Source organism: Thermobia domestica, chromosome 6, assembly GCF_964235325.1.
Source record: "Thermobia domestica chromosome 6, izTheDome1.hap1.1, whole genome shotgun sequence".
In the NCBI taxonomy this organism is placed as follows: Eukaryota; Metazoa; Arthropoda; class Insecta; order Zygentoma; family Lepismatidae; genus Thermobia; species Thermobia domestica.
In genome coordinates this window covers 49,020,500-49,048,081 of record NC_137459.1, presented here as the reverse complement: position 1 = coordinate 49,048,081, position 27,582 = coordinate 49,020,500, and the positions used below count along the sequence as shown (strand labels likewise).

The window sequence follows — 27,582 nt, the reverse complement described above, 5'->3', positions numbered from 1 at the left end:
TTCTGTTGCTTTTCGTGGACGTCTGTGTTTCATTGGCCCTCACACCCTGAGTTGAATGGGAATAGAGATAAGGCGAAGGTCAGTAGTTGGTGTGGGTATTTCCAACATACTACTTAGTTGTGGCAGTTCAGTTATACCGTGAACCTGAGTAAGGACAAGAGTGAACATCGGACCTCCACAGAGCGTCATAAGGGCGTGTATGTTGTACGAGTTCAAACTGGGGTCAAATGCCGCTGCAGCGGAGCGGAAGATATGCCAGGCCTTTTGTGAGAGAATCGTGACTACGCGGACAATGCAGCGGTGGCTTAACAAGTTTAAGGATGATGACGAAACACTCGAAGACGCACCACATGCCGAAAGATCAACACATGTATAAAATGAAGATCTTCAAGCAACAATTGAGGCGAACTGTGGCCAGACACGTGAGGAACTGGGACTACAAGTCAGTGTGAGTGGAGAAACCATTGAGCAGCACCTCCATAAACTTGGGAAGCATTACATTTTGAGTCGATGGGCCACACATGATTTGACTCCGCGCCTGAAGGCAACGCGAGCAGATACCTGTGTTTCTTTGCTGTCTCGTCTGAGGAAGGAGCTATTTCTGGACAGAGAGTTCACATGTGATGAGAAGTGGGTCCTGCACGAAGCTTCACGGTGCCGTCATCTTTGGTTAGCATCCCATGAATCGCTTCCAAAATAGCCGAAACCAGGACTGCAACAGATGAAGGTCCTCTTGCCTGTTTGGTGGATTGCTCACGGCATCGTGCATCCGGAACTGCTACCAGCTGGTCAGAGCATCAATGCAACTGTGTACTGTCAACAGTTGAGCCGTGTTTAAGAAAAACTCAAAACTCTGGAGCCAGCACTTCTGAATCGCTAAAGGGTCTCCCTGTTAACAGGACAACGCTAAGCCCACGTGGCTAGGATGACCCGGGACAACATTCTACGCCTTGGATGGGGAACACTATTGCATCCGCCATCCTCCCCAGACATTGCACCGCCCGATTATCACTTGTTCGATTCTTTGGACGATCACCTTAGAGGACGCCTGTTCAAATCCATAGTAGAAGTGCAAAATGCACTTGATACTTTCTTTACTTCACGGTCCATCAAGTTCTACCACGATGGAATCCATGGCCTTCCAAAACGTTGACAGAAGGTCGTAGATGCTGATAGGGTCTATTTTTGATCTCCCAGATATGTCTTAGGTGACATTCGATGTTCAAAATTGGGTGAAAAATCGACAAAACTTTCTTGGTTACCTTTATATATTCAACTGCATTTGCTACATATACCTACCATCAGATATGAATAAGCGTTATATTCTTTATGTAAGTGAACGTTTCTGACTTCAAAACAGTAGCTAGAGATGTCTACTTTGGCTGTGAGTCAATTATTCAGTGGCGCCGTCAGTTTTAGAAGACACGGACGTTGAAATTACCCTTAACCGGCAGCCAGATTCTGTCTATAAAATTAAGGAAAATACACATAACGGGAAATTTTAATTCTAATTGGCACTGCTGGAAGTTAATGCGATAAGTGTTTAAGATTCTTCTGATTTAGTGAACGAAGTTTAGATTTGAAATCCTTAAGGTATTGCAGTAATTACTTAGGTGCTTTCTCAATATTTATCAAGAACAGCTAATCACAAAGAACGAACTATTCTCGCTTATAATTATGGAAAATGAACAGGAATGATATTTTAAAACTTTTCAATAATAATAATAATAATAATAATAATAATAATAATAATAATAATAATAATAATAATAATAATAATAATAATAATAATAATATAATTAGGGCAACCCAAAAGCATAAAAAGCATAATAGCAATTTAGATATATGGTTGGTACCTTCAACATGGTTATGGTTGTCGAAGGGCCTGGAAGAAGCTAATTTTAAAAGCATAATTTTAGAAAATAAAGCATAAAGCATAATTTAAAATATATAGCATACTTCTTAAAAATTCTGTTTAACTACAAGTTTAACATAATGTATTAATATTTTTTTAAAACCAATATTTACAACGCAAAATCATTGAGAACATAACAATTCAATAAGGAAAAGCTTATTTTTATTCCTGTAACCTTTTGTATGTAATCCTTTGATGTAGAGAAAATAAAAAAAAGGAAAAGAAGAAAACTTTCCGCCAGCAATGAATAGTACACAAGAACTTCACACTATATATATTGTTATGTGTACCTCTTGAACTAGAGCACTTTCTGTACTTTTTGGTGGTATCTTTTACTTTCTGTATATATATGCATCTCTAAGGTGGTGGAAAAAACTATCTCTAGTAAAGCATATCTCTTTACAGTGCATTGAGTAGAAAGTTCAATATGAAAGAAACTGGTTGCATAAAATATTAATAAATAGATGAAGATATTTAAAATATTTAATGTATAGTAAATACAGTGAAACCTCTCTAAAGCGGACAACCGTGGGGAATCAAAAATTGTCCGCTATAGAGAGGTGTCCGCCTTAAAGAGGTTTCAATATTTTCTTACGTAAATTAGTAAATAAGGTAATATGCAATTATTATTATTATTATTATTATTATTATTATTATTATTATTATTATTATTATTATTATTATTATTATTATTATTGCATGAATCATGTATTCACGAATATTACCAAAATGTTACTGTGCCTGCATTGTCCTTCGCCATCCAATACTTTTTGTTCTAGGCACAACATGCAAATAAGATGTTATAGTTCTCTGCACTTTATATTTATTACTACTTACTAGGTTTTCACTATGTCGCTTTAATTTGTGGGTTAATTGCACTCCATTAGTGTCTTTTTTTGAGACAATATGCGTACCCACAGGCAAAAAATAACGAACATTTCTTCTGGTTGGTTAGAGATTTCAGCGGGACAGTAGAATAATGTCATCCCAAAATTCGGGCAACTGCCAATTACTTTTGTGTCTAAAACAGCTTGGGTGGGAGTGGAATGCAAGCAAAAACATGAGAGTGTTGTTAAACAGAGAAGCTTCGTCTGGGTTGCTGAGCAGACAGTTGAGGAGGCAAAATGTTGTCACAATACTTCTTTGGTGACACATGTATGAATTACTAAAGATGTACTTTTACAGTACTTTACAACTTGTTTCTAGAGAAAGTGTCCGTAGTACGGAGGTAAATAATATCTATAAAATACAGAAAAGACTGTCCGTGTCCGTACTAGAGAGTGTCCGCTTTAGAGAGGTTTGACAATATGTTTTTTCGTATTGCAGTGTTTGGGGATTACAAAATATGTCAGTTACGGGAGGTGTCCGCTTTATAGAGGTGTCCGTTAGTAGAGATTTCACTGTATTATACTTCATACACGATTAGTGTAAAACAATAATTGAAATTAACAATAAAGCAAAATAAAGCATTATTTTAAAAAATAAAGCATAATGTGGGTTGCTCTAATAATAATAATAATAATAATAATAATAATAATAATAATAATAATAATAATAATAATAATAATAATAATAATAATAATAACAAAGATCTATGTTATTAATTATTGGTTTATTATGCTACAGTTTGAAATATAAAAGAAAGCAAATGTATTAGACAATTGTTGATTAAAGAGTGAACTGCAGCATGAATAGATTCTTCTCTCTCTCGCACGTTTTTTGGAGAAAGACAGAGAGAGAGAGAGAGAGAGAGAGATGCTTACGAGATACATAGATGGCAGCACTTCCCTAGGTAGTATGTTTACCACATTTCCTAAATGTGTATTGACATTTTTTTCTGTCTTTTTCTTTTTTGTTTATTTCGTAGTTGAGTGAGGATCGAGTGTGATGTGTGAAATTCTAAAGGTAGTCTTTATCAGTATCCCTCCCATTCTGAAATAATTACATTATGTTGTGATAGAAGTTTCTCTTCATATATTACGTAGGAAAGAAAACGTCCACTTTGTGTGTCTGTTCCTAGATAAGTTACTAAATTATAAAATTGTCTATAGAATAGAACGGTTGTGTTTTTGTCTAGTCAAAACATGTGAAGTTAACTTTTTTCCCCTTTTTGTATAAACATGAGAATAATTACATAAATTTTGCCGAAACTTTATACCTTGCACTCGTACGTTATCCATAAAATTCAATGGTTTCAGAAAGTAACTAATATTTCATAATAAATTATTTGATTTTAGAAAGAAAAATATATTCCAACACGGACACTCAATACCGGTGTTTTCAATTTACCTACTGATTATTTGGTGATTTTCGCTGGCGCATGTTTAAAAATTAAATCTGAAGAGAGATTTTTCATTTAGTTAATTCTTTCTAAGTATTTTTTTCAGTTTAACGTCCTACGATTATGAGATAATGATAAAAGTAAGTGAATGATGATTGCTGGATTGGTGGAATGAGAAAGTGGAAGGAAGCGAGAGTACCCCGAGAACATCCCCGGACTCGATTACTTTCCGGTACACCCCGGTCCGCCACAAATTACTTGGCTGGGGATCGAACCAGAGACCTCATGCAGCAGGAGTAAGCACTCTACCACTGAGCCACCCGCACCCAAGGGCGCCGATTTCTCTGTAACTTTGGAGGGGAGGGCATTCATAAAAATACAGCGGGGCCCACATGAGCTTTGGGGAGCCCGGGCTACCCCCAGGATCGGCACCCTTCCCGTGCCCCCGCTTTTGTCTAAACTGAAATATCATGATTTAGAAATTTAATTTTTTAAAACGTACGAAAAATATTAAAATCGTAGTAGGCTATCTGCCAGCAGAATTAGAAGTTCCATCAAAATCACGGTTTAAATTACTTGAAACAGTTCTGTCCACACTGTCGTGTTCAAGGGACATCTTTTGTATTCATCATTAAAAAGAAATCACCTTTATGATTTCTTTGTCAATATAATTTAAGAATGGGGAAACAATTTAAATTTAATATTTACCTCCAATGAAGAAAACTCCGCTTACATGGAAACATTGTTCAGGGACACTAATTTTTATCAGGATTTGTGAGAAAAACTGTCTTAAGAGCTGTTCACTTTTACTTTCGATTGTGTGTTAAACAAACGCAAATTATATGATAAACTCTCGGGTCTTTAATTTCATAAAACTATTATTACAAGAATTGTTACGAAAGTATTTATCTTTCTCATCATTCGGGTGAAAAGATATGCTTCTGGGTTTAGATTCTTAAGACAATAGCAGTCTATCGTTAATCAGACTGAATTCTAGAATCTGGAACTCACTAATTAGTATAGTGTTTAGAATAATCGAATACCGGTATGTTGTAATGTGGCATTATTCAAACATCCTGTAAAATAACGAAAAACGAAATATAATATTTTATAAGCTAACAATCCATTTCATTTTATTAGATTTAGATTTTTTTTTTTTTTTTTTTTTTGTCATTTTTCATTTCGCCCGAATAGATAAATGCAGTGAAATTGCAGTGGACTTAACAACTGTAAATGCAACTGCTGAAGGAATGCCTATTCTATGAACATTCTGAAGCTTTTATCCATGCAAGTAGGTAGAAAGTGCACTTACCACGAGCGAGAGAAAACAGAAAAGTGGCACATACTATATGCTAAGAATTATAGCTTTATTTATTTACCAGTTGAATATACCCATGCTTCGCACGGGGGCTGTATTGGGAAGTCAACGCCTGTGGAAGTATCACCATTGATCTTGGCGACCGCGAAAACTATGGATTTGATACTAATATCGGTCATTTTGGGCTGTTTTACATGTCTCCCCCCCCCCCCCCCCCCCGCTGACGCCCGGCCCGTATACAATTGTAACTAAATTTGCAAGTCATCGTTAATGGAAGTGTCACCAATGATTTCAGCAACCGTGAAAACTATGGATTTGACACTAATATCGGTCATTTTCTACTACTTTTACATGTCCCGGTAAACGCCCCCATAAGACCCCCTGGTTCGAATTTTGACAAAAACGTTTAACTCTGGTCTGGAGCCTGGGCCAAGTTATTCGTGACTAAAATTTGGTAACTCTCGGTCAATTTGTCTGGTTCCCAAGCCGGTTCCGGTAAACACCCCCCTTCAGACCCTTCTGGTTAGAAATTAGAAATAAAAAAACGGTTCGTCTTGATCTGGGGCCTGGGCCAAGGTACCCCTGACCTAATTTGGTAACTCTCGGTCCACTCGTCTGGTCCCCAGGCCGCACATAGACAGACAAACACACAAACAAACTCTTTATTTTATTTATATTACATTTACTTTTTTACAGTCATTATAGAGAAACTAGGAATGTAATGTTTCGGGAAGGTTCTAGAGTGCTGGTTCGCACACTAGGTGAATGTGGGTTAGTAGCCACGTTGGTTCCTTTTGTTTATCAAAGCTTAATACTCAGTTCACATAGTAATGCCAAGCGAGTGAAGGCGGGTTAGTAGGCAGGTAGATTTCTTTCTTTATTACAACTCAATGGATATGGACCAGTCTTCTAAAACCCTGGCGAATGTTTCCTTAACTCTGTTATATTAAGAAAATAGCTATAGTCTTTTGACAGAAAAATAATATCAGTCACATTGAGATGGCTAGAGGGATCCCTGTTGGAAAGGTATACTGTTCGTGATAATACGTTGGTACCGGTATTAATTTCGTTAAGTAAGTTTACAGTTACATACAGAAAATGATATGGGTATATTTAATTTCTTCACAAAATCAATTGGTAGTGATTCTGGCTCACTTAGTAGTGGTTACAGTTCGTTATTTGTTATTCTGATGAATATAAATACAGGACGGACGTATGGCATAAAAACTACAGTGCATGAAGCACGAACCAACTTGTGATACGTGGCCACTAAAAAGCAGGAATGCTCTGTAAGCGACTCTTGGCTGGAGTGCAGCAGAGTGGACTGAGCGGTAGCGACAGGGTGCGTTCGTAAGGAACAGACGCGTCGGCGATGGTATATATGTGTTCGTTTCCAACTGTTCACTATAAGACACTCACAGTACTGGCTTCGAAGCCGTTGATTGTTTGAGGGAGATGCTAAATGCCACCCAATGATATATTCAAACTAGAGTTGCAAGAGCTCGGAGGAAAATCGAAGGTTTAATTATTATTATTTTGTCTGCAATTTTTTGGCTTTTGTTTGAATATTTTATTTTAGTGGAGAGATGACAGTACGTTTCAGCTTCATTTTCCCTTTGTAACACGAAAAAGCACTTAATTACTGCATTTTGAAGAAAAATTCAAGAATTAAAATCGATTATTTGGTAGGAAAGAAAAAGACAAGTCGGCACACACTGTGGATTTTTTCAGTTCCAATTAATTCTTTGTACAGCTATTAGCAATTAGATTTCGTGGAACAGAATTGTCATTTAAAATTGATGAATAAATTATAACTAGATATACAGTAGGAAGTCAAATCCTAACTAATTGGGACCACAGGTAGTTCGGATTTTCGAAAATGACCAAGAAAATGCCATTTAGGCTAAAATATGCTGTACGATATGCTCTTTTATCAATCCAGTGGTTATACAGTGCATACAGTAATTACAATACCGTACGTAAGGCTACTTACATTTAATGTTTCTGAAGAACCTGCTCGTACACTAAATTACACTGTTCTTGTAACTCACAGTTAAAACTTAACTTGTATAGGTCTCAGGGAAAATTAAAATACATATGACAAATAATTACTTTTGAATTGACTTTTGTAAAAACACTGACTTCACGCAACGCCCAAGGATAACCGTATTGTTTGTTAATCGCTAGCGTTATATTAAGACAAAATGTAAAAAGCTTCTGGGGACCGCGTTCGGGTTATCGACGTTCTACTGTAATATTTATTTAATACGTTGAAATTGGAGGGACGAGAGTTTAAAACTCTGTCAACAAAGTTTTTTTTTTTTTTTTTTTCAAACACTTTGAGACTATTAACAGTAAAGAAAGAAGCAAGTCTGTGAGTAGTGATACAGATTTATATGATCCTGTTAACCTAACATCATACATCCAAAAGCCGTTTACGGGTTTGATTTTGTTTACTTAACTCCTACTACGTTCTAATATAATGTCTGAAGCTAAGGATAAAACGTTTCCCGAATGGAGAACGAGATATAAGCGGATGTTTATACCAAAGCAATAATGATATTGTATTTGTTCTTTTGGTTTATGGTACTTTTTGTCTGCCAGTTAGGCAATCAGTAAAGACATATCAAGATGAATAACTTCTAGGCACTTGATAAGAGGGTTAGGCCAGCAAAACAACATCTGTGATAGTAGTTTTCATAAATTCCACGTGTTGGCGACCAATGCATTGCCAGTACGAAAACTTATCAAGCCAACTAGTCCTGGACTGAATATAGGACTTAACGCACTGTCTTCCACTGCAGGGGATAGAAGTGGTACGTAAATTAGAAAGTCACAAAAAGCTAGAAAAAAATTTACCCCCGAAATTTTTTTTTTCCATCTGTAATTCAAACCAATTATGACATTGTAGGCTTAGATGGTGAATTGAGCAAGAATTATATTTCATTAATTAATTATATATTAACGCCTTTAAATAAATTGTAGTGTAACGTTTTCTTTACTTCATATCACAATTCTTCACGTTTGAGCTCTCTTTTTCTAGAAAGCATAAAACCAATTGACGCTGTGAGTCTGACAATATGATTATTTATTATATCATGAATTTCATTTTTAACCCTCAAATCAGTAACTGCTTGGATGAAAGTAATTTTACTACAATATTACCCTTTTTATTCCACTATCTTCAGAGAAATGCGAGAGGTTTATAATTGAAAGTATGATATGAAAATATACCGGGCATTTACCCATCTTGACCTAATTTACAGAGGTATAGAACCCGGTTTTTAACAGATTTTCTGTCAGGCTTAAAAATCATAGTCATTAACGGAGTAGCAAAAAGAGTTAAAATGAATCTGTATCAATAATATTTAGGTAGTTTTGAGTTAATGAATCGTAAACCGTTGTTGATTCAAGAAAAATTGTCATCTATGTTCATGTCACCAAAATTTTTAACAGTAGTTGGAAAAGGGAGACTTGGGTTCGATTCCCGCTGGAAACTCATGTGGTTCGGATCCCACATTAAGCTATAGGTCGAAGTTTCATAGCCTAGGTGCTGAAAGCGACGCTAAACTAGACTCGAACCCACCAACACTTGGAAAAATACAAAGGAAATTGCACTCTCATAAACAGTGTAACCTATCGTCCCTGTTATGGTCAATCTACATGATTTCTTTTCTGAAAATCTCGGAATAGCTGAAAGTGTATTACAATTTGAATATAGATGGTAATAACACACAATGAAAGTTTAATCTCTAAAGATTTATAAGAATAAATTTACTGACTCAAGTCATCAATAGATCTCCGAAACTTCTAGACGCCACACGTCCTCAACTATTTAGTTCTGTAGCCGTTCTTTTCAGACAAGACTCATTTGTGGCCTCAAAATCTGATGAGCAACGGGAGCTGGGCTGTCCCGGGAGCGATAGTACTTTGTGTACCAGCACGATAATTCAAAAACCTGGGTTGAATTCCCAGATCAGTCCCGAACATTTCTACCGTTTGAACTTAAAATAGCACGTTTTGTAAGGAAAATCTGTTGGTTCTTTTCCATTCTTTCATATAATAATGAAGTTCAGGATCGGTGCAAGAATAAGATGAATTTATGTTTTGTAAAGTAAAAGCAAGTTTCTTTCATATATAAGAGGCGTTCCGAGTAGTAAGGCAATCTCAGTAAGAACTTGTTTCCAGAAAATACACTTTGAACGGCGGCGTTACTACTACAATACCTCAAATGTAATTTCCGAACGTTCAGATTCCATGTAACTTCTGCTGAATTCACCTTTACTACCTGGAAAACCTCATATATATAGTGAGTACACGGGTTACGAGCCCCACTCTTCGTAAAGAAATCGGTCCGGGATTTTTTTTTTTTTTTTTTTTTTTTTTTTTTTTTTTTTTTTTTTTTTTTTTTTTGTCGTTCGGTTCGGTTGGGGTTTAGCGCCCCTTTCAGCAGCGAATCTATAAGAAATATGGAGCTACAACTTAATGTGGGATCTGAATCACATGAACTTTCGCCAGAAATCGAACCCAGACCCTCGGTACCAAAGGCGCATACCATATCCACATAGCCATGAGAGAGCTCAATTTTTCCTCGTTCTACGACCGAAATTTCGGAGTAAGTACAGCACTCACACATCTGTACTCATAATCCCACACAAACAGTAGTGCTTTTCGCGCTTGTCGTAAACATTATTTGTTAGAGTGCTGTGTTCGAAAGCTGTACTGTTTTTTTAACTTCCTAAGTTATTTAGCCATCATTACTTCTTTGCCTTTAATTAACGATAATTTTGTGTTCATTCGCATTCTTCATCACAGAGAAACACTGCAAAATGTAAAAGAAATAAAAGATAAAAACAAAAAATATGTCTCAATGGCTAGATAAATGTATTTAGTGCAGTTTCAATGAGGGAGGGAGGATAATTTCGATTCACGAACGCATTGAGTTAATGAGTCGAGGGTCCACTGGGTTTATACACATTTGCTTCCTGTAGTACTTCAAACTTCCTTGTCATCTTTCCTAAAGGCTCTAATGATGTCATAGTAACACGTCATCGAAATTATCAGCAGTTGAAAGCATTGAAATAGAACACAAATAAGATTAATTCGTATTTTGCTTGTGGGAAGAATTTGTTTGAAATGAGCTATTATTTACTCAAATTAGACGATTTGTTAACAAATTACATTCTGGTGTGAGTTGCTGTATATCATAAATAAGTTTAGATACAGTATTTAGCCAAGAAATGTCAAGTAAGATGGAGACATTTTATGAGATAAATTTATTTAAAAAAATAACTGTATTTTAAATCAGATTAAAGCAAATCTTGAACACAGTTAATAGATAGTATGTACGGAAAGAAAAGTCAAACGAAACAATCGGACAGTAGTGTAGTAAATTTGATATCGTGTTTTTTTTTCTTTTTTTTTTAATAAGTAAATAAATAAGTAAAAACACCAACGAATTTGCAAGGTTGCGGTTTATCTAAGAACAAGGAGGACAAAAGTTCAAAAATTCTGCAACCAACTTATTTGATCCAACGAAACTAGCGTGGACCTTTTTCACGTGGGAAAAGGATAACAAGTAGGCATGTGGTGAGGAAACCACAAACAGGTTAATGCTGTTCTAATTGTGAAGCATGGTAGGGCGTGTGCACATGAGTTCATTTGTTATCGGATTTATATCACCAAAAAAATATTGATACTCTAGTTTGTTGATGGAATCCTGGACAATTGGGGTTAATGCTCTGAAACAAGAGTTTCTAATTGAAAAAATAATAATAATGATAGAAAGCATACGACTTGCATAATCAGTTAATGGAACGTATGTGTGATTTTTAAAGGAAACAGCTCGTATGAAGAAAATATAATCCAGAGATCCACCAAAATATGTTAACATAGAAAATAACTCACTTAGCTTCCGGTGTTACCGGTAATATATCCATGTTAAAACTCAGTAATATTCAATATTTTGGCCTACACCAAGGCCATGGATGCGAACACTCCTACCTCAAACTGAAAGAAGTAAAGAAAACACTTTAAGCATTCAAAATACACTAACCTTTTTTTTTTTTTTTTTTTTTTTTTTTAAACACTTAAGAGTTTGAACTATGTTCATTCACTTCTAAGGTGTAAAAATAGTATTCTTAGGAAGATTTGTCTTGTTATGGGACACTTTCACTTCTCACTAACTTCTTTCACTGTACGCACTTTCATTGTCACTCACAGTAACTTCTTTCACTGACATTTATGTACAAAACTTGTTTATGGATATTAAAATGATATTCATTTATTTCCCTTACAGAAATATCTCTCTGCAAACTGCAGATGATTGTGTGCCTGCCATTGTTTCCAGAAAATGGTGATGAAAGACTTTACAAATTAAATAAAAAAAAAAACACTTCTGTACATATATACAAAAATAAGAATGAAATTATATTCTGTTCTAAATTAGTCTTTTACTTAGTTCTTGATATCCAATTCCATCGGTGATCTAAATTTTCACAGTCTGGGTTAAGTTTTGGATTCTTGGTACTAACGAAAAACGATTCAAATACGTTCCTTTCAAAGTTGTAGCACGTAAATTCTGTCGATATCGTGTTCCAATTCGTGCAAGTGCCTTGAAAGGCCTGATATGGGAGATTGCTGTTTTCTAGTTTCCCTGCGTAGGCCGAAATATTGAACATTACGGAGCGATACAGTTGCATCAGATGCAAAGTGAGTTCTTTTCTGTTTAAATATGCATCCCAGAGCGTATACAAGTTATTAAAATGTGTTACATCTCGAGAATGAGAGAAGAAATGAACCCTATTGGGAAATATAAAGCCGTTTTAAGGCCACAAGATATCCAACCAAATATTAAATTACACTTTCACATATCACCTGTTTTATTTCAAGAGTGACATAACTCAAAAATGGCCAGTATTGACTTATGGGTAGAAAATGAAAGCTAATATTGATGTCTGTGTCTGGTAAAGATTTCACAAATATGCTTCCAAAATTGGGCGCTAGAGAGCAGTTTTGTCGTTCTTGCGCCAAGTTGTTTTCATCGCGTTTCGAAACTTTCAAACGCTTTTGCTGAAAAGTTAGGAATTTTGAGTTATGTCACTCTTGAAATAAACAGGCGATATGTTAATGTATATTTTGGTTAATAGTTGCTGTACAAATAACGATGTTATAAGACTTTCTGTACGGAACTGAATTTGTTATGTTGTCTTTCTTCGGTGATATTCTCATTGCCTTTTAGAAAGTCAGAAAAAGAAAATGGACAATGCCAACAACAAAATCACAGCGTTTTTACAGTTGCATGTACAATGATACTTGTAATTAAGCACGTGAACAAAGACAGTTTTGCGGGGTGAGAGATCTCAGTGGTGGTGCTTTCCAAAATTCTCTTGTTTCTGCAATTGTTGGCTTATGTTCCGTACTATGAAAGATGCCATGCCAAAAGCACTGGTGTCAGTCGTCTCACCACTAGCTAAGTTTGGTTTTACCACGAACTCTTAATAAGCTAGTAGGGGAATAATACCTCTCTAGTTTATTCGTGTAATATTTTTGTATAATAAGATCCAATATATAATATATTTCAATCCAAAGTTTTCTTGCAGGCCTTACATCTGGAGACCTATATATAGTATAGCCAAACCCAAACTATCACTTAACTCACAAGTAAACCTTACGTTTGGGTGAATCGAGTTGCTGACTGAGACACATATGAGAAAGTAGTACTAAATGTGGACAGTATTTCAGTGAAGTTGTAGGTGCGAAGCTCCAGGGGCTTAGGAGATACAGCTACCAGAACATCACATGGAAGTACAAAATAGTCTTCATACAGTTGGAGGTAAAAGCCCTGTAAGACCTCTTGTAACGACAAAAGGTGAATAACAAATATATGGGTACATATTAGGACTACGGGGAAGTCATATAGTAAGAGTATACCTGACGGGGGCCATCATGAAATCCGCCATTTTGAATTAATGCTAAGTTTTTAAAATAGGAATAGGGTCATGTGATACATGATTTAAGGCGCAAATTTAATCAGAAGAACAATGGTGACGTTAATTTTGATTTACGCGCAATTGATAAAAAGTTATAGGGAAATTAAAAATTGTTGCAGCATATGTATTAGTCCTTTACCCAACCTTGTAAATTTTGTGTTAATGATAATAATTAAATAAAAGGCAGGTGGATAAATATTAGGTCTATGGTAAGAGTTGCCTTGATGACGGCCATGTTCAAATCCGCCATTTTGAATCAGACAAAAGTTTTAAACAAAACGCATAACAGTGACACCTTATTAATAGCACATTTTACCATAAAAAAACGGTATAGCCATTTTTGCTTTATCATTAACCAGCACCAAATTAAATGGGAATAGAGTAATGCAATAGATGACTTCGGGCTAGAAGTTAATCAGAAATACAATGGTGGCGTTACAATGTTAGTTGTTTGATGCTGTACTGGAAGAAAGATCCAAGTTCAATTATGACTAAATTCCACTTTGGTCATTTTTCCTTAAATTAACAACTTGTTTATGCGATAACAAATGCTGGTTAATGATAAAGCAAAAATGGCTATACCGTTGGATTTATGGTAAAATTTGCTATTAATAAGGTGTCACTGTTATGCGTTTTGTTTAAAACTTTTGTCTGATTCAAAATGGTGGATTTGAACATGGCCGTCATCAAGGCAACTCTTACCATAGACCTAATATTTATCCACCTGCCTTTTATTTAATTATTATCATTAACACAAAATTTACAAGGTGGGGTAAAGGACTAATACATATGCTGCAACAATTTTTAATTTCCCTGTAACTTTTTATCAATTGCGCGTAAATCAAAATTAACGTCACCATTGTTCTTCTGATTAAATTTGCGCCTTAAATCATGTATCACATGACCCTATTCCTATTTTAAAAACTTAGCATTAATTCAAAATGGCGGATTTCATGATGGCCCCCGTCAGGTATACTCTTACTATATGACTTCCCCGTAGTCCTAATATGTACCCATATATTTGTTATTCACCTTTTGTCGTTACAAGAGGTCTTACAGGGCTTTTACCTCCAACTGTATGAAGACTATTTTGTACTTCCATGTGATGTTCTGGTAGCTGTATCTCCTAAACCCCTGGAGCTTCGCACCTACAACTCCACTGAAATACTGACCACATTTAGTACTACTTTCTCATATGTGTCTCAGTCAGCAACTCGATTCACCCAAACGTAAGGTTTACTTGTCAGTATGATGTACTTATTCCCTAGAAAATACGAAAACTTGATGTAGTGGCCGTTCAAAAATTTTCTGGTCCCTGATCCAATATCCAATATATTTCAATCAAAAATTTCCTTGTAAGCCTTATACGTGGAGAACTACATATAATGTAGGCAAACCCAAACTATCAGCTAACTCAGTATGATGTGCTTCTTGCGTAGAAAATATGGAAACTCGATTTAAGGACCGTTCAAAAATTTTGGCTCGTGATCTAAAAACTAATTATTGGCCAAGATCGCAATCTTTTGATCCATTTTTTTGGTTTCCTAAAATTCTTGTTTTACTTATTTAAAAAAGATACATGTATAAAGCTGACAAAAAATACAGTTTTCCATAAGATTACAATTGGACATGGCAAAGAAGAGGCAACAGCAGTAACATTGTATAAATGACTTCATTCTTGTTTCGCAGTTTTGTAATATTTTACTACTTGCAAAGAAACACTTTTTTTTTTAACAGGCCCTTCGAGATTCTGATGTTTATTTCCTTTTCAGACGTAAGTTTGGTGTTGTTGCTCGGGTCAAGGTAAAATATTGACCACCATGATGACAGGTAAAGGAAAGCAGACGCCTAAGAAAGGAACTAGTAAGCCGAAAGATCACACGAAAGCCGTGAGTACAAAGCAGAAAGAAGTCAGCAAAGTGAAAGAGAGTGATTCTCCAGAAGTCAAAGAATGTGTACTGACATTTCCTCAATTAAAGACTGTAGATAGCGTACGGATGCTTCCACGGTATATGGCAGGTATGATGTTATTTAAAATAATATTTTTCTCTCTCTGTCTTCTTCTTCTTCTTTTTATTTTATAGCATTTTCTTATAATTTGACAGTTCTCTGGAATTCTACGACTTTTTGAAACTGCGCTATTATTTCTTCCATAGGTACAGCCGTTAGCAAGAATGAATAAATTGCACTACATTATTCACTGGTCAATAAATGTAGTTGCACCGCCTTGAGAACGGTTTTCATTAAGCTACATAATTGAATGAATGGTTATGGTTACAGAAAATTACGTTCCCTGTATAACAAATTATACTCGGTTTCGTTCATTTGTAGTACTGTAACAAAACATGTTGGGATGGGGTGCATTGAGAGGTATGTATTGTAGTTTGGCTAGCGATTGTAAAGTAACAAAAAAGATACTAATAAACAGGACTCAAATTGGAAATAGATTACTTCCAGTGTGCATAGACCTGTTCTAGGTATACTTTTTGAGAAAGTTTTACTATAGAAATTATCGCTTTGAATTGCCCCTCTTTTATCAAAATTTATTCCTTCTCTCTCTTTTTTTTATTTATTTATTTTCCTACGCGCAAAGTGTAATACCGTATGTGTCATCACGTGTTACTGCAGAATTGTTTAAAAAAGGTGTATAACATTACTGACGAGTTGAAGAGTACGTTTTCTCAATAGAAATATCGTATCCTATCCTAACTGTATATAAAACTACATGAACTGACATAAAATAACGGGTACTTCCGGTTGACGTGGAAAGTTGAAATTTGACATGATTGAGCTTTCCGGGACTAACCTACAGGAAAATTACCAAAAGTGAATATTTTTAATTTTTAGGGGGTCTGAAGGGAGGATGAAGAAATTCCCCATGTTATTTAAAAGGCCCTTTTTCTGGACCTATAATATCATGTTTTATGTACTTGGAATGGGAATAAAATTCGGTATACTTATACATTTTCGTTAGCGCTACCTAAGTAAATAACTAAAAATGAAAATTTCCAAATTTAGAGTGGTTTTACGGGGAACAGAAAAATCTTCTCCATGCTATTTATGTGGGATACCTTTTAGACCCCAAAATTATTGGAAACTTTCTGTAGGGCTACATTGATAAAATTTGAGATGATTGTAGTTTTCTTGGGACTAACCCACAGAAAAATTGCCAAAAGTGAATATTTTTAATTTTTAGATCTAAAGAGGCGATGAAAAAAATCCCCATATTAACATAGGCCTTTTTTCGACTTATAACCTCATAATTTAGGTACTTGGAATTGGAATAAAAATTTGAAATTCGGTATGCTTATACGTTTTCGTTAGCGGTACCAAACTAAATCATCAAAAATGGAAATTCAAAATCTAGAGTGCTTTTATGGGGAACTGAATAATCTTTTCCATGTTATTTGTATGATACATCTACTCCGTAAAATGTTTAGGCACTTCCGGCAGGATTAGAATGATGAAGTTTGGCATGATTGTAGCCTTCTGGGACTAACCCAGAGGAAAATTGACAAAAGTGAATATTTTTAGTTTTTAAGGGTCCTAAAGGGGTGGAGAAATTTCCATGTTATTTAAACGGTCGTTTCCTTGGGATACAAAATTTTATCTTTTATATAGTTGAAATGGGAAAAGAAACTTGAAATTCCATAGAATTGTGGGTTTAAGACCTACGAGGCCGTAGGCTGAGTAAATTGGAGGGACGGGGGGCAGAGCTCCATGCTAGTCGAAAGCTAGTTCTTTAATGAAGTTACTAAAAGCTGGACTCACCAACTAATTCAAACGAGCAAGAAAGCTGAGAGAGAGAGAAATGACTAATGAACAAATGTGTACTTTGGCATCACTCCAATATATAATAGAGCTTTCATTTTTACAACCGGTATGATTTCTGACATCTTAATTTACTACCAGTATGCCATACCAGCTCTTAACGGTCCAATTCCACCATTACTAACCAGGTAAAAATAGCTAATCATAAGATATGCATTATATTTGGATTAGAAAAAAAAAAAAAATGATGAAGTAAAAGCTGGTATAACGCCAGAGGTATTTCACCTTCAGATGATCAGTGTATGTAAATATCTTTCAAAGCAGTACTTGAGCAAATATATCTAATAACGTTTTGAAAGTATATCACTTATTATAAATAGTTTTGTCACTTTAAAAGCATTGTGTGACTGAGATGTGATGCAATGCCGCTCCACAACATTTCCAATGACAACTGCGGGGTTGGTTTCATTCCCTTTTTCATCTGAATTAAAATGCAATTAATACTTTTGTACATAATTTATTTCATAACATGTTGTCGGTGCTTAATAATTTATAACAAGCTGGCGTAAGTACATGATGTTTACCACAAACAAATTTATTAAGGTCAACATCAAGAATATCTCAAAATTACTAAACTAAATGACTAAATTCTATGTGACCGACTGACATGTCATAACACACACACACATATATATATATAATGTATAGGCATAATTTACAGAGTCCGCCACAAAAATGTATACACTCTTGGTCATTCTGTATCAGAATACTGGCATTGTCAATTCTGCTAGGTGTGCATGCGCTTTATGGAGACGATGAGGTCTTCTACCAACATGACGGGGTCCCACCCTTCTACCACCTAGAAGTACGAGCTTTTCTGGATGACAATCTGCAGGGACATTGGATTGGACGAAGAGGGCCCCATTGAGTTCCTTCCCGTTCACCAGATCTTAGCCCCGTGGTCGATTTCTTTTGGGAAACTGTGAAAGATATGCCGCGCACGCTCGAGAACTTTCACCAGAACATTACAGAGACATGTGCATTGGTCTCCATTGACACATTGACCACTGTAGCTACAGGAACCGCTCCTCGTTCTGTTAGGTGTTTGGCCACCAACGGTCAACATTTTGAACATCTAAGGTGGACATATGCTTACGTGAAGGTTTGTAACACATGTTTGAACAATAATTAAATGTAATTAAGAAATAGGATATATAGTTTTTTTTTTTTTCTTAAACAGTGTATACATTTTTCTGGTGGATTCTGTATATAATTACTAAATACGCAGTATAAACACATTAGGAATAGGACTTACTAGTTACGCATGAACATTTGAGCCGTTCAGATGCCTAACCAATTAAGTCTCATCAAACGAGATTTTTTAGTAGTGAGCATTTTAGTAACTTAAATACAATGTATTTACTTGAGAGTAATCAGAATGTTCACGCATTCTAGTGGCAAATTGTTAAACTGTGAAGTTAATCGATTTTGCCTCTGGAAAAAGTGTATCTTTTCCAGGTCAAAAATGTGTAGAACTAAAAAATAACAAGAAATGGAAGTTAATCAGTTTGTCTTCTGAACGCCTCATTTATGGATACAAATGCTGTTGTTGATCCCGATGTTTAGACAATATGATGATTGAAAAAAGTTTTTAACTTTTCCTTATTTCATTTTCATTTTCAAAGCCAAAATACAGACACCACCATACAATAAAATTGTTAAGGCCAATAGTAGTGTACGTTTTCCCGCCTAGTTATATAAAATTTAAATGAAAACTAAATAAAAATTAATAAAAACTAACAACATACTAGAGTGAGTAATGTATGTGAATATAATCGCAATATTACGGTACAAATTATCATTGGTATTTTAACCTTTTTATAACTTACATTGTAATATACTCTGTAAAACCTCAATTTTCACAATTTTTTTAAATGTATGCACTACGCAGAAAAATTGTAGTTATTTCACTAACATGCTTATTTCCTGCTGATATCGAATTCTGAACTAGCACGCCTCGTATGTAATGTTCAGATACTATTGGGTGAACTTTCAACATGTTAAAAACAAATCACAATGCCATATTGAAATAATAATAATAATAAAGTATAATGGTGATTAATATACATGAAGATACAAAAACATAAATATTTATAAACGCAATATAATGGCACAACCGTAGTATTGTTATTTTTGTTTTCCTGTAACTTGCATTGTGACATACTGTGTACAAACAAACACCATTTTTCACACACAAATGCTCTTGCAGCATGTAGAAAAACGGTAGTAATTTCACAAACATACTTACTCCCTGCTGACAATGGGTTCTGAAGTAGCATGCCTCATATATAATGTTGAGATACTACTGGGTGAACTTTCAACCTCAAGAAACGCATTCCACTGTGCGATATTAAAGTAACAGTATACTAAAACATGGTTATAATTAGTATATATGAAGATGTACAACTTGAATAAGCACAACACCCTCAATATACTAGAATTTTTACTTAACTAGTACCTATAGTCCATATCAATATATCGGACGTGCGTGTAGTTTTTCACGTTTCTAAGGAAATGATCTTAGCTCCTTACACGAAAACGTACTTGTTGATATTAAGTATTTCAGTGTACCAAATGATCAAGCAAGCTTTTTTTATTATTATTATTTTGTTTTATATCCTGTTGAGATAAATAATTTACTTAAGTGACTACAGTTAAATTTCCAGCCAGCATCAACTATGGACACCCCTCCTCCATTTTACTTAACGTTATCAATATCTTTGTAATGAGTAGGTAGATTTGGAGGAAATATTCTGCACATATTGTATGCCCGAAGATTAGTGACACTGAGCACCATAGATAGCATCGGAAAGGCTATGTGAAGTGGGCTGTGTAAATTGGGTGGTGAAAGAGAATTATTAACGTACTAAGTATTCGTAACAGGGAAAAAGCTTTAACTTATGTCTGCTGGTATTTTTGTAGCAGGTATTCACATATGATCATGTCCTTTCGTACATTACTTTACTAGTTTTTCATTCTTGAAGATCATGTACATGTAGCTGTTCTAAAATCTCTTTCGTATTAATTAGGATTCCTGCGATTTGCTTTACGCATGAGTCGCCATGTGTGACTTCATGGTGTGTGCTGAGGCAAATTTTTCGTGACAGACGTCACATTCGTATGGTTTTCCGTCAGTGTGCCTTCGCGTGTGACGTGTCAAAGCTGATTTGTAGTGAGTTTTGTAATCGCAATATAGACATTGAAGAGAAGGACTTCCAAAATGACGTTCCATGTGACGGTTGAGGTTGCACAATTCCACACTGGAGTAACTGCATTCTGCACATTGATATGGTTTTTCGTGCGTATGCATATACTTGTTGTGACGTACAACTGCACGGGGTGTTTTAAATGTTCTGTTGCATAATTTACACAAATGTGCTTCCAAATGACGTTTGAACTCAGTAAAAGTTTCGAATTCTTTGCCACATAAGTGACACTTGTAATTCATCTTAAGGTAGTGGGTATTGAGGTGTCGAGATAGTAGATTTTTCCTGAGGAAGTGTTTATCACAAAATTTACATTTGAAAATTGGACGCAAGTTTGGCGTATCCCGGGAATCACTTGGAGGTGTCATTTGTGCGCTGCCCACCGTGTTTCCTTGATTCAAAGATTTGTTTGCTGCTGAAGCATTCACAATTGCAGTATTACTTTGTTGAGGTTGGCCTATTGTTTCCGAAGGACAATCAACAAAATGACATTGTGACGTATTGAGACTATGAACTGATGGTTGATTATTTGATGTCGAGCTTTCAGTGACTTCCAGCATTGACACTACTTCATTTAAATCAGTAAGATTTGCCACTGTGACATCGTTTCCTTGTTCACAGAAGATTTGGCTTTCGTTACAATCTGAAAGATCTTCACAGAAATAATTAATGTATTTCTGGATTTCAGTTTTCTCATTCGGATTCATTCTGGCACTGAAGACGTTGGATGATTTGTTAGAACAAGCACAAGCTAGAAACGACGAAGATAGTCGATGTTGTTGATCTTTCTGGATGCTTCACTTTGCACACAGCCTGCAAAAACAAGAAAAAGACAAAATAACTTAATGACGTTCAATGAATATGAAACTTTTCGGCTTATAAGCGTGATTGAATACTAATTGTTAATATTTAATGTCTCGTAATTATAACTTTAGGCCTAGGGAGATGATGATGGTGATTAAAAATGAATAGTAATGAAATTGGTGAAACAACAATAAGACGAAGAAGCGCAAGAATACTTAAAAAAAGAAAAATAAAAATCCATCATAAAATCCATATGCTGGGAACCAGGCTTTGAGTAGTAACAACATAACAGAGTAATACTGCATTTGAGCACAGTTTCCTTTAGCTTACATAGCTGAAACTTTCGCTATTTAAGGTTCTATTTTATACTAGCTGAAATACCCATTCTTCGCATGGGTCAGGTAAAATATAAAACGCCTCTGGCCGCAGCCGATGGGGGCTATATTAGGAAGTCAATGCCTGTGGGAGTATCACCATTCATCCCAGCGACCGCGAAAACTATGAATTTGACACTAATATCTGTTATTTTGGATTATTTTACATATATCGGTATCTCCCCCCCCCCCGATGGCCCCCGGCCCCCAGCCGAATGGGGGTGAATTTGGAAGTGAATGCGATCGGAGTTTCACCATTCATCTCAGCGACCGCGAAAACTATGAATTCTACACTAATATCGGTCATTTTCTACTACTTTTATATGTCCCGGTAAACGGCCGCCTGAGACCCCCACCCTGGTTCGAATTTTTTAAAAAAATAGTTTCGTCTTGGTCTGGGGCCTGGATCAAGGTACCCGTGACTCAAATTTGGTAATTCTCGGTCCACTCGTCTGGTCCCCAGGCCGCACACAGACTCACAGGAAAACAAACTGTTTTATTTATATTAAATTGTTGATATTTCCTTATGACACTAATTTGAGGACACTCTAGTTAACTTAAAAGTACTATGATTTGTGTCACAAAGACACTCAAACTTTCCAACATCAAGTTGTACCAACTTGGATATTGTAAAGGAAGAGAAATGAAACATGAAACAATAGTTTAGTTCAATACTTGGTTTCAGTGCTTAATTTTTTCTTGACGTTGAGTGTATTGTGTCTATTAAGTTGATTTTGAGTTTAACGTCCCTTTCAGCAGCGAGGCTATATGAGACGCGGACCTATTGATTAGCGTGAAATCCGAACCACATGAGTTCCCGGTGGGAATTGAAGCCGGGTCCCCCACGCCAAAGGCGCGTACGCTAACCGCTTAGCCACGATGGAGCTCTATTGTGTCTATTGTAGAATCTTCATGTGTAAAGTACGCAGGGGACATATTTCTCTTTGTCTCTCACAACTGATCTGCTACTGAAGAGTCGAGTGGCTTCTATTCTGTTGAACCTGGTAACGGTTCGTATTGAGGTACTAATGGATTTGTAACGATACAAAGTTCACTAGAGTCATTTTCTAGCCAAACTTGATTAAAAGGTAGTCGAAAAAATGATTGTCGAAGTTAAGGTTGAATTAAGAGTTAGTGTTCTTAGCGAAGGGTTCTGGTCGATTCCAGGTTATGAGACTTTGTAGTGGACTGCATTGTAAATGAAATGAAATGAAATTTTTAAGTTTTACGTCCCACGGTTATGCCGGTTAGGCTAAAGGAGACGGTGATGATGAAAGATGAGTGAAATGGTGGAATGAAGAAAGTGGAAGGAAACGGGAGAACCCCGAGAAAACCCACGAGCACGGTGTTTGTCCACCACAAAGTTCACTTGGCGGCGGCTGGGTTCGAACCCGGGACCCCAAGCACCAGAGGTGAACGCTCTACCACTGAGCCACCGCGCCCCCTGGACAGCATTGTGTCTGTGAGTTTTCTCGGGTTTCTCCCGTTCATCTCACCGGTGACGCGGTGGCTCAGTGGTAGAGCGTTCACATCTACCACTGAGCATGGGATCCTTAGTTCGATTCCAGCTTGTGCCAAGTGAGCTTTGTGGTGGACAAACACCGTGTGAGTGAGTTTCCTCGGGGTTCTCCCGTTTCCTCTTACTTTCTCAATTTTACCATTTCATTCATTTCTCATCATCACTGTTTTCTTTAGTGTAGCCGGCATAACCGTGGGATGTAAAACTAAAACATTTCATTTCAATTCATCCCACACTCTCATTTTTCAATTCCTTCATAATTATTTACTTTTGTTAATAATCTGTCTCTTTATCTGTCGCCTATAGAGCATAACAGAGCGAATAAAAACTTGAATTGTATTTCATTTCTAGCAAGAAATCAAGATCCTAATTTGGTGCATGTTTTACGGAGATTAATATCAATAACAAAAAGTATACATAGCAATCCCTGCAATCGGAAATGGTGCAGATTTCACAGTTAGACATCTTGAAGCTCTCTGAGTAGTTCTAATCACCGTTATTTGTGGAAATAGCAATAGCAGTTAAACAAGAACAAACTGCAATTAATCTGAACCTCATACAGAGTGACATATGTCTACAATAGGAATTTAGGTAGGTTCGTTTTTTTTTTTTTTTTTACTTGTTTCACTCACTACTGTACTTCTAGTAAAAAAAATGGCTACAGCTATGGTATATGAAAAAAAGTATTCAGCAGTATTACAAATCCTCCAGGTTTAATTTTATACCTGATGATGCTTTGGCGGATGTTCACACAAGAATAGCAGTTTCTTTAATTGGAATCTGCACCACTGCTCAGGATTTCATCTGAGGTTTTATATTGCTACCGGTGATCAAATCCGAGAGTTCGCGCTTTATACACTTTATTCATGCCACAAAGGAGGATGAGAAAAAGAGAAAAGATTTATGCACAACAGAGAATATAGTAGATTAATCTAAGTTAGGTAAAGTTATGTTAATTAACACAGATACATATGTATTATTTTTGTCCATGTTTACTTTATGCCTGCCGTATGAAAATAGACAAAGAGTAATATTTGGCAAGTAATATTACACTCCCTAGCTTGGAATTACTTTAAAGATTTGTATTTGACAATGAACTTTACCTTTCCTAGCTTTGATTTATTCTACTGGTTAAGTTCTAATGATAAGCCCTGGCAGGCCAAACCTATGCACTAAGAAAGTGAAACATAAAGTATTTATAAGTATTATCATCTTGGAAAGCTGGTGGGGCTTAACAGATAAATGCCTACTTTAGGGTGCATGACGTAAGACATTACAAACTTGGCTTCTGTTAGAATATAACTATTTCTTAGTTTAGTTTAACTTACGTGACTTAAGTCATTTAATGATGCTCAAAGAAAAAAAAAGAAAAAATAGAATGCAAGATTCGACCGGGAATCAAACTCGGGTTTGCGGCTACACTACTTGTGCATTAACCAGTACGCTACCTATTCCGTTCCTTCTACATTTCCACTTTGTGAGGCTGATTAGGGAGCGGGCTGATTACGGTAGTGGTTAAATCACAGGCACGGAAATACGGACCGTTCGATTCCTGGTCTCAATTGTAATTTTTGTACTCTTCAAATATCATTGAAGTCTTACTTGCAGATTAATTGGTGTGAAAAAAAAAAAAAAAGAAAGACGTCAATGTCTCCATTTTATCACGTAATACATTATGTTTGTTAAATGTAGCTTAAGGAAGCTTGCTTTTGATAAGCGTACCTTTCGTTAGTTCTGGTCTGGTTAAGTTTGGTAAATCTAGCGTAGATTAGATAGGTTACCTTAGTTTTGGTGAATGTATCATGCGTTAGGATAGCTTAAGTTTAGTAAGTAGGTTAGGTTAGATGCTGTTAAATTTGACTTTGGTGAATTTAGGTTAGCATCATTACCATCGATTACGTAATTATAGTTTGGTTAGCTTCAGTTAATTAAATTCAGCTTTGAACTAGCCTGATTTTTTGTATTTTTCAAAACTTATATTTTATAGTGATTTTTATTCATAGTTAAGCTTCATCTCCATCTTAAAACTAAGGAATTTGAGATCACTACACAAATACAACCTTTGGAGGCATTAGCTGTTGGTTTTAATCAAGAAATATATTTATGCCCTTATATTTCGCCGTGGATAAAGTATATATGTATTAAGTACTGATAGATGCTGTGTATCGGGTATATTTTTTAATATATAATAATGTGCTTACTTTTGCACAAGTGGTCCTCTTAGTTTTAGTTTCTAAACATGACTCCCGCGCGAGTCGAAATATTAACCTTATTAAAATGAAGAAGACCACGGGTGTAAAGGTAAGTGCAGTATTTTATATATATACACAAATTTGAAGGATAAATTAATATTTTTCTCATGCATTTCTCTTTCATATACAAGAACAAATTTTAACCGAAATATTACTAATATTTGTTAAGCCTAATATTAGTTACATTTTCAGCTATTTTGCTCGAATATGATCTTAATATTTGAGGGTATGACCCATTTCTTACCGTTAAAGACTCAACAAGATTGTAGATTTATTAAGAGCAGCATTCATTCACGTTATTTATATGTAGACATCTAATATCTTCTCTGAGTTGTTTGCTTCTTAATGTTCTATGATGCATCAAATTACCTCTCCTGATCCCTTCCAATTATTTATTGCAATAAGTATGCACAAGGCAGAAGTAAAAAGAACTATACAGTGATTGAAATTTCTGTGTTGTTGACAGCTTAAAAATCGCGTGGGAAGGTGTCAAGGTTGCTATGGCAATGACACGTTTGACAGCGGTAAATGAAGCTTTGAAACCGCCCTCTCAAGGTTTGAAGAAGCGAGGGGAGTTTCAAGCGTTGCGAAATCTGCATCTGAAAGAAAAGTGCTGTTAATCGGTCAGTGCACTCAATTTGGTGGTTAGGCTGGTATTGTTGGCAACGTCGCTTCCCAACACGTACACATTACTGAAACTTTAAAAACAGAGGGAAATTCAAATCGCTGCATTCGTCCGCTAAGAAGTTCATTATCGTTTTTTTTTTTTTTTTTTTTTTCTATTGATTTTCTGTCATTGTTTTGTCGTTTTGACTGATTTCAAGTTTTAGAAAAGGAAGTCGCAGGAGTGATTACTGATAGTACTGTTTATACACCGACGGATTTCTGTTCCTCAAAATGTATAAACTGGTAGCTGCAACCGCAATAGGTGTGTGTGGTGCTTCTTAATATTGTGCCAGACGACTGTTGAAAAGAAAAAAATGGAGACTGAAAGCTTAGTGGCAAATGAAATAAATGAGAAGAAATTCGTATCCTGGAATTACTTATCTGAAGTACCTAAAGATACTTCACCTGCATTACTTCAACTTCTTGAGGAAGATACTACTGTCGCCGAGCCTTTTACTGATATAATTGCGAAGGCAGAAGATCGAAAAATATTAACTTATTTGAAAGATGGATTAGAATTAGATAAAGTGAACTTGGGTAAGTTTAATATGGAGTAACAAAAGAAATACTGACCAAAGCTTTAACGCACACTGTGTTTTAGGGTTAAGTTTAGAGTTACCCCTCCGCTTTTTATAAAAATCAGGAAAATTTACAGGAGAAATGAGGTAAGAAATGATAATTTAAAGTTTTTATTTGATGTTTAGGAATGTAAATTCGGGAGGAGAGTTATGTTTAATACGAGAAAAGATATATGGAAGTTAGTACTATTTGCCGGATGCGGAAGCATTCGCGGAAGGTTTCAGCAGCATGGTAGTTGTAAAATATGGCGAATATGGCGAACAGGTGTAACGGATGCGCAAAAATAATGGAGAAAACCTTTTAAATTTTTGTGAAGCCCACGGAGTACTGAAGTTAAGAGAAATGTAACAATTTTTAATACTTTAAGCACTGTTTTTTGTATGTTGCAAAGTCCAAGGGCAACTCTGGACTGGAGGGGCAACTCTAAACTTAAGCCGTGTTTTATACTATAGTGAAGTTTATAGTTGTATTGAACCTTTGGTCAGTTACCTTCTAACACGTTTCAGATTGAAGTTGCGGTAACTCAGTAGTAGAGCGTTCACCTCTGATGCATGGGGTCCTAGGTTCGATCCCAGCTCGCGCCAAGTGGACTTTGTGGTGGACAATGTTGCGTAGTCGATTTATTACACAGCAAAGGGTTATTTAACTTTTTAATTAACTTTCCAATCAACTGTTTTATCTACTAGTAATTACCAATAATCGTTGTCACATTCTTTTCACTATGAACCTTTATTTGGATTATGCCACAACCACAAGCCACTCTAAAAAAACAGGAACCTTTCTCTATTCCACAAAATATTTATATAACATAAGCCACATTTGGCATTGCATTAAACCTAATATATA

At 35.8% G+C, this 27,582-nt stretch overlaps 1 protein-coding gene across 2 annotated transcripts in view; it reads left to right on the top strand.

Moving 5' to 3' along the window:
- The first annotated feature begins 3,600 nt into the window (after positions 1 to 3,600).
- The window catches only part of LOC145687979 (transcriptional adapter 3-like), a 96,248-nt gene continuing 72,266 nt past the window's right edge, over positions 3,601 to 27,582 (top strand). Inside the window, exons 1-2 of one of the 2 annotated variants that reach the window (XM_081761605.1) lie at positions 3,601 to 3,707; positions 15,278 to 15,524. In XM_081761605.1, coding sequence (XP_081617731.1) covers positions 15,326 to 15,524 — 199 coding nt within the window. In that variant the 5' untranslated portion in view covers positions 3,601 to 3,707; positions 15,278 to 15,325. Of the gene's footprint in view, positions 3,821 to 15,277; positions 15,525 to 27,582 lie in introns of both variants that reach the window. The other variant, XM_081761604.1, reaches the window with a different exon arrangement.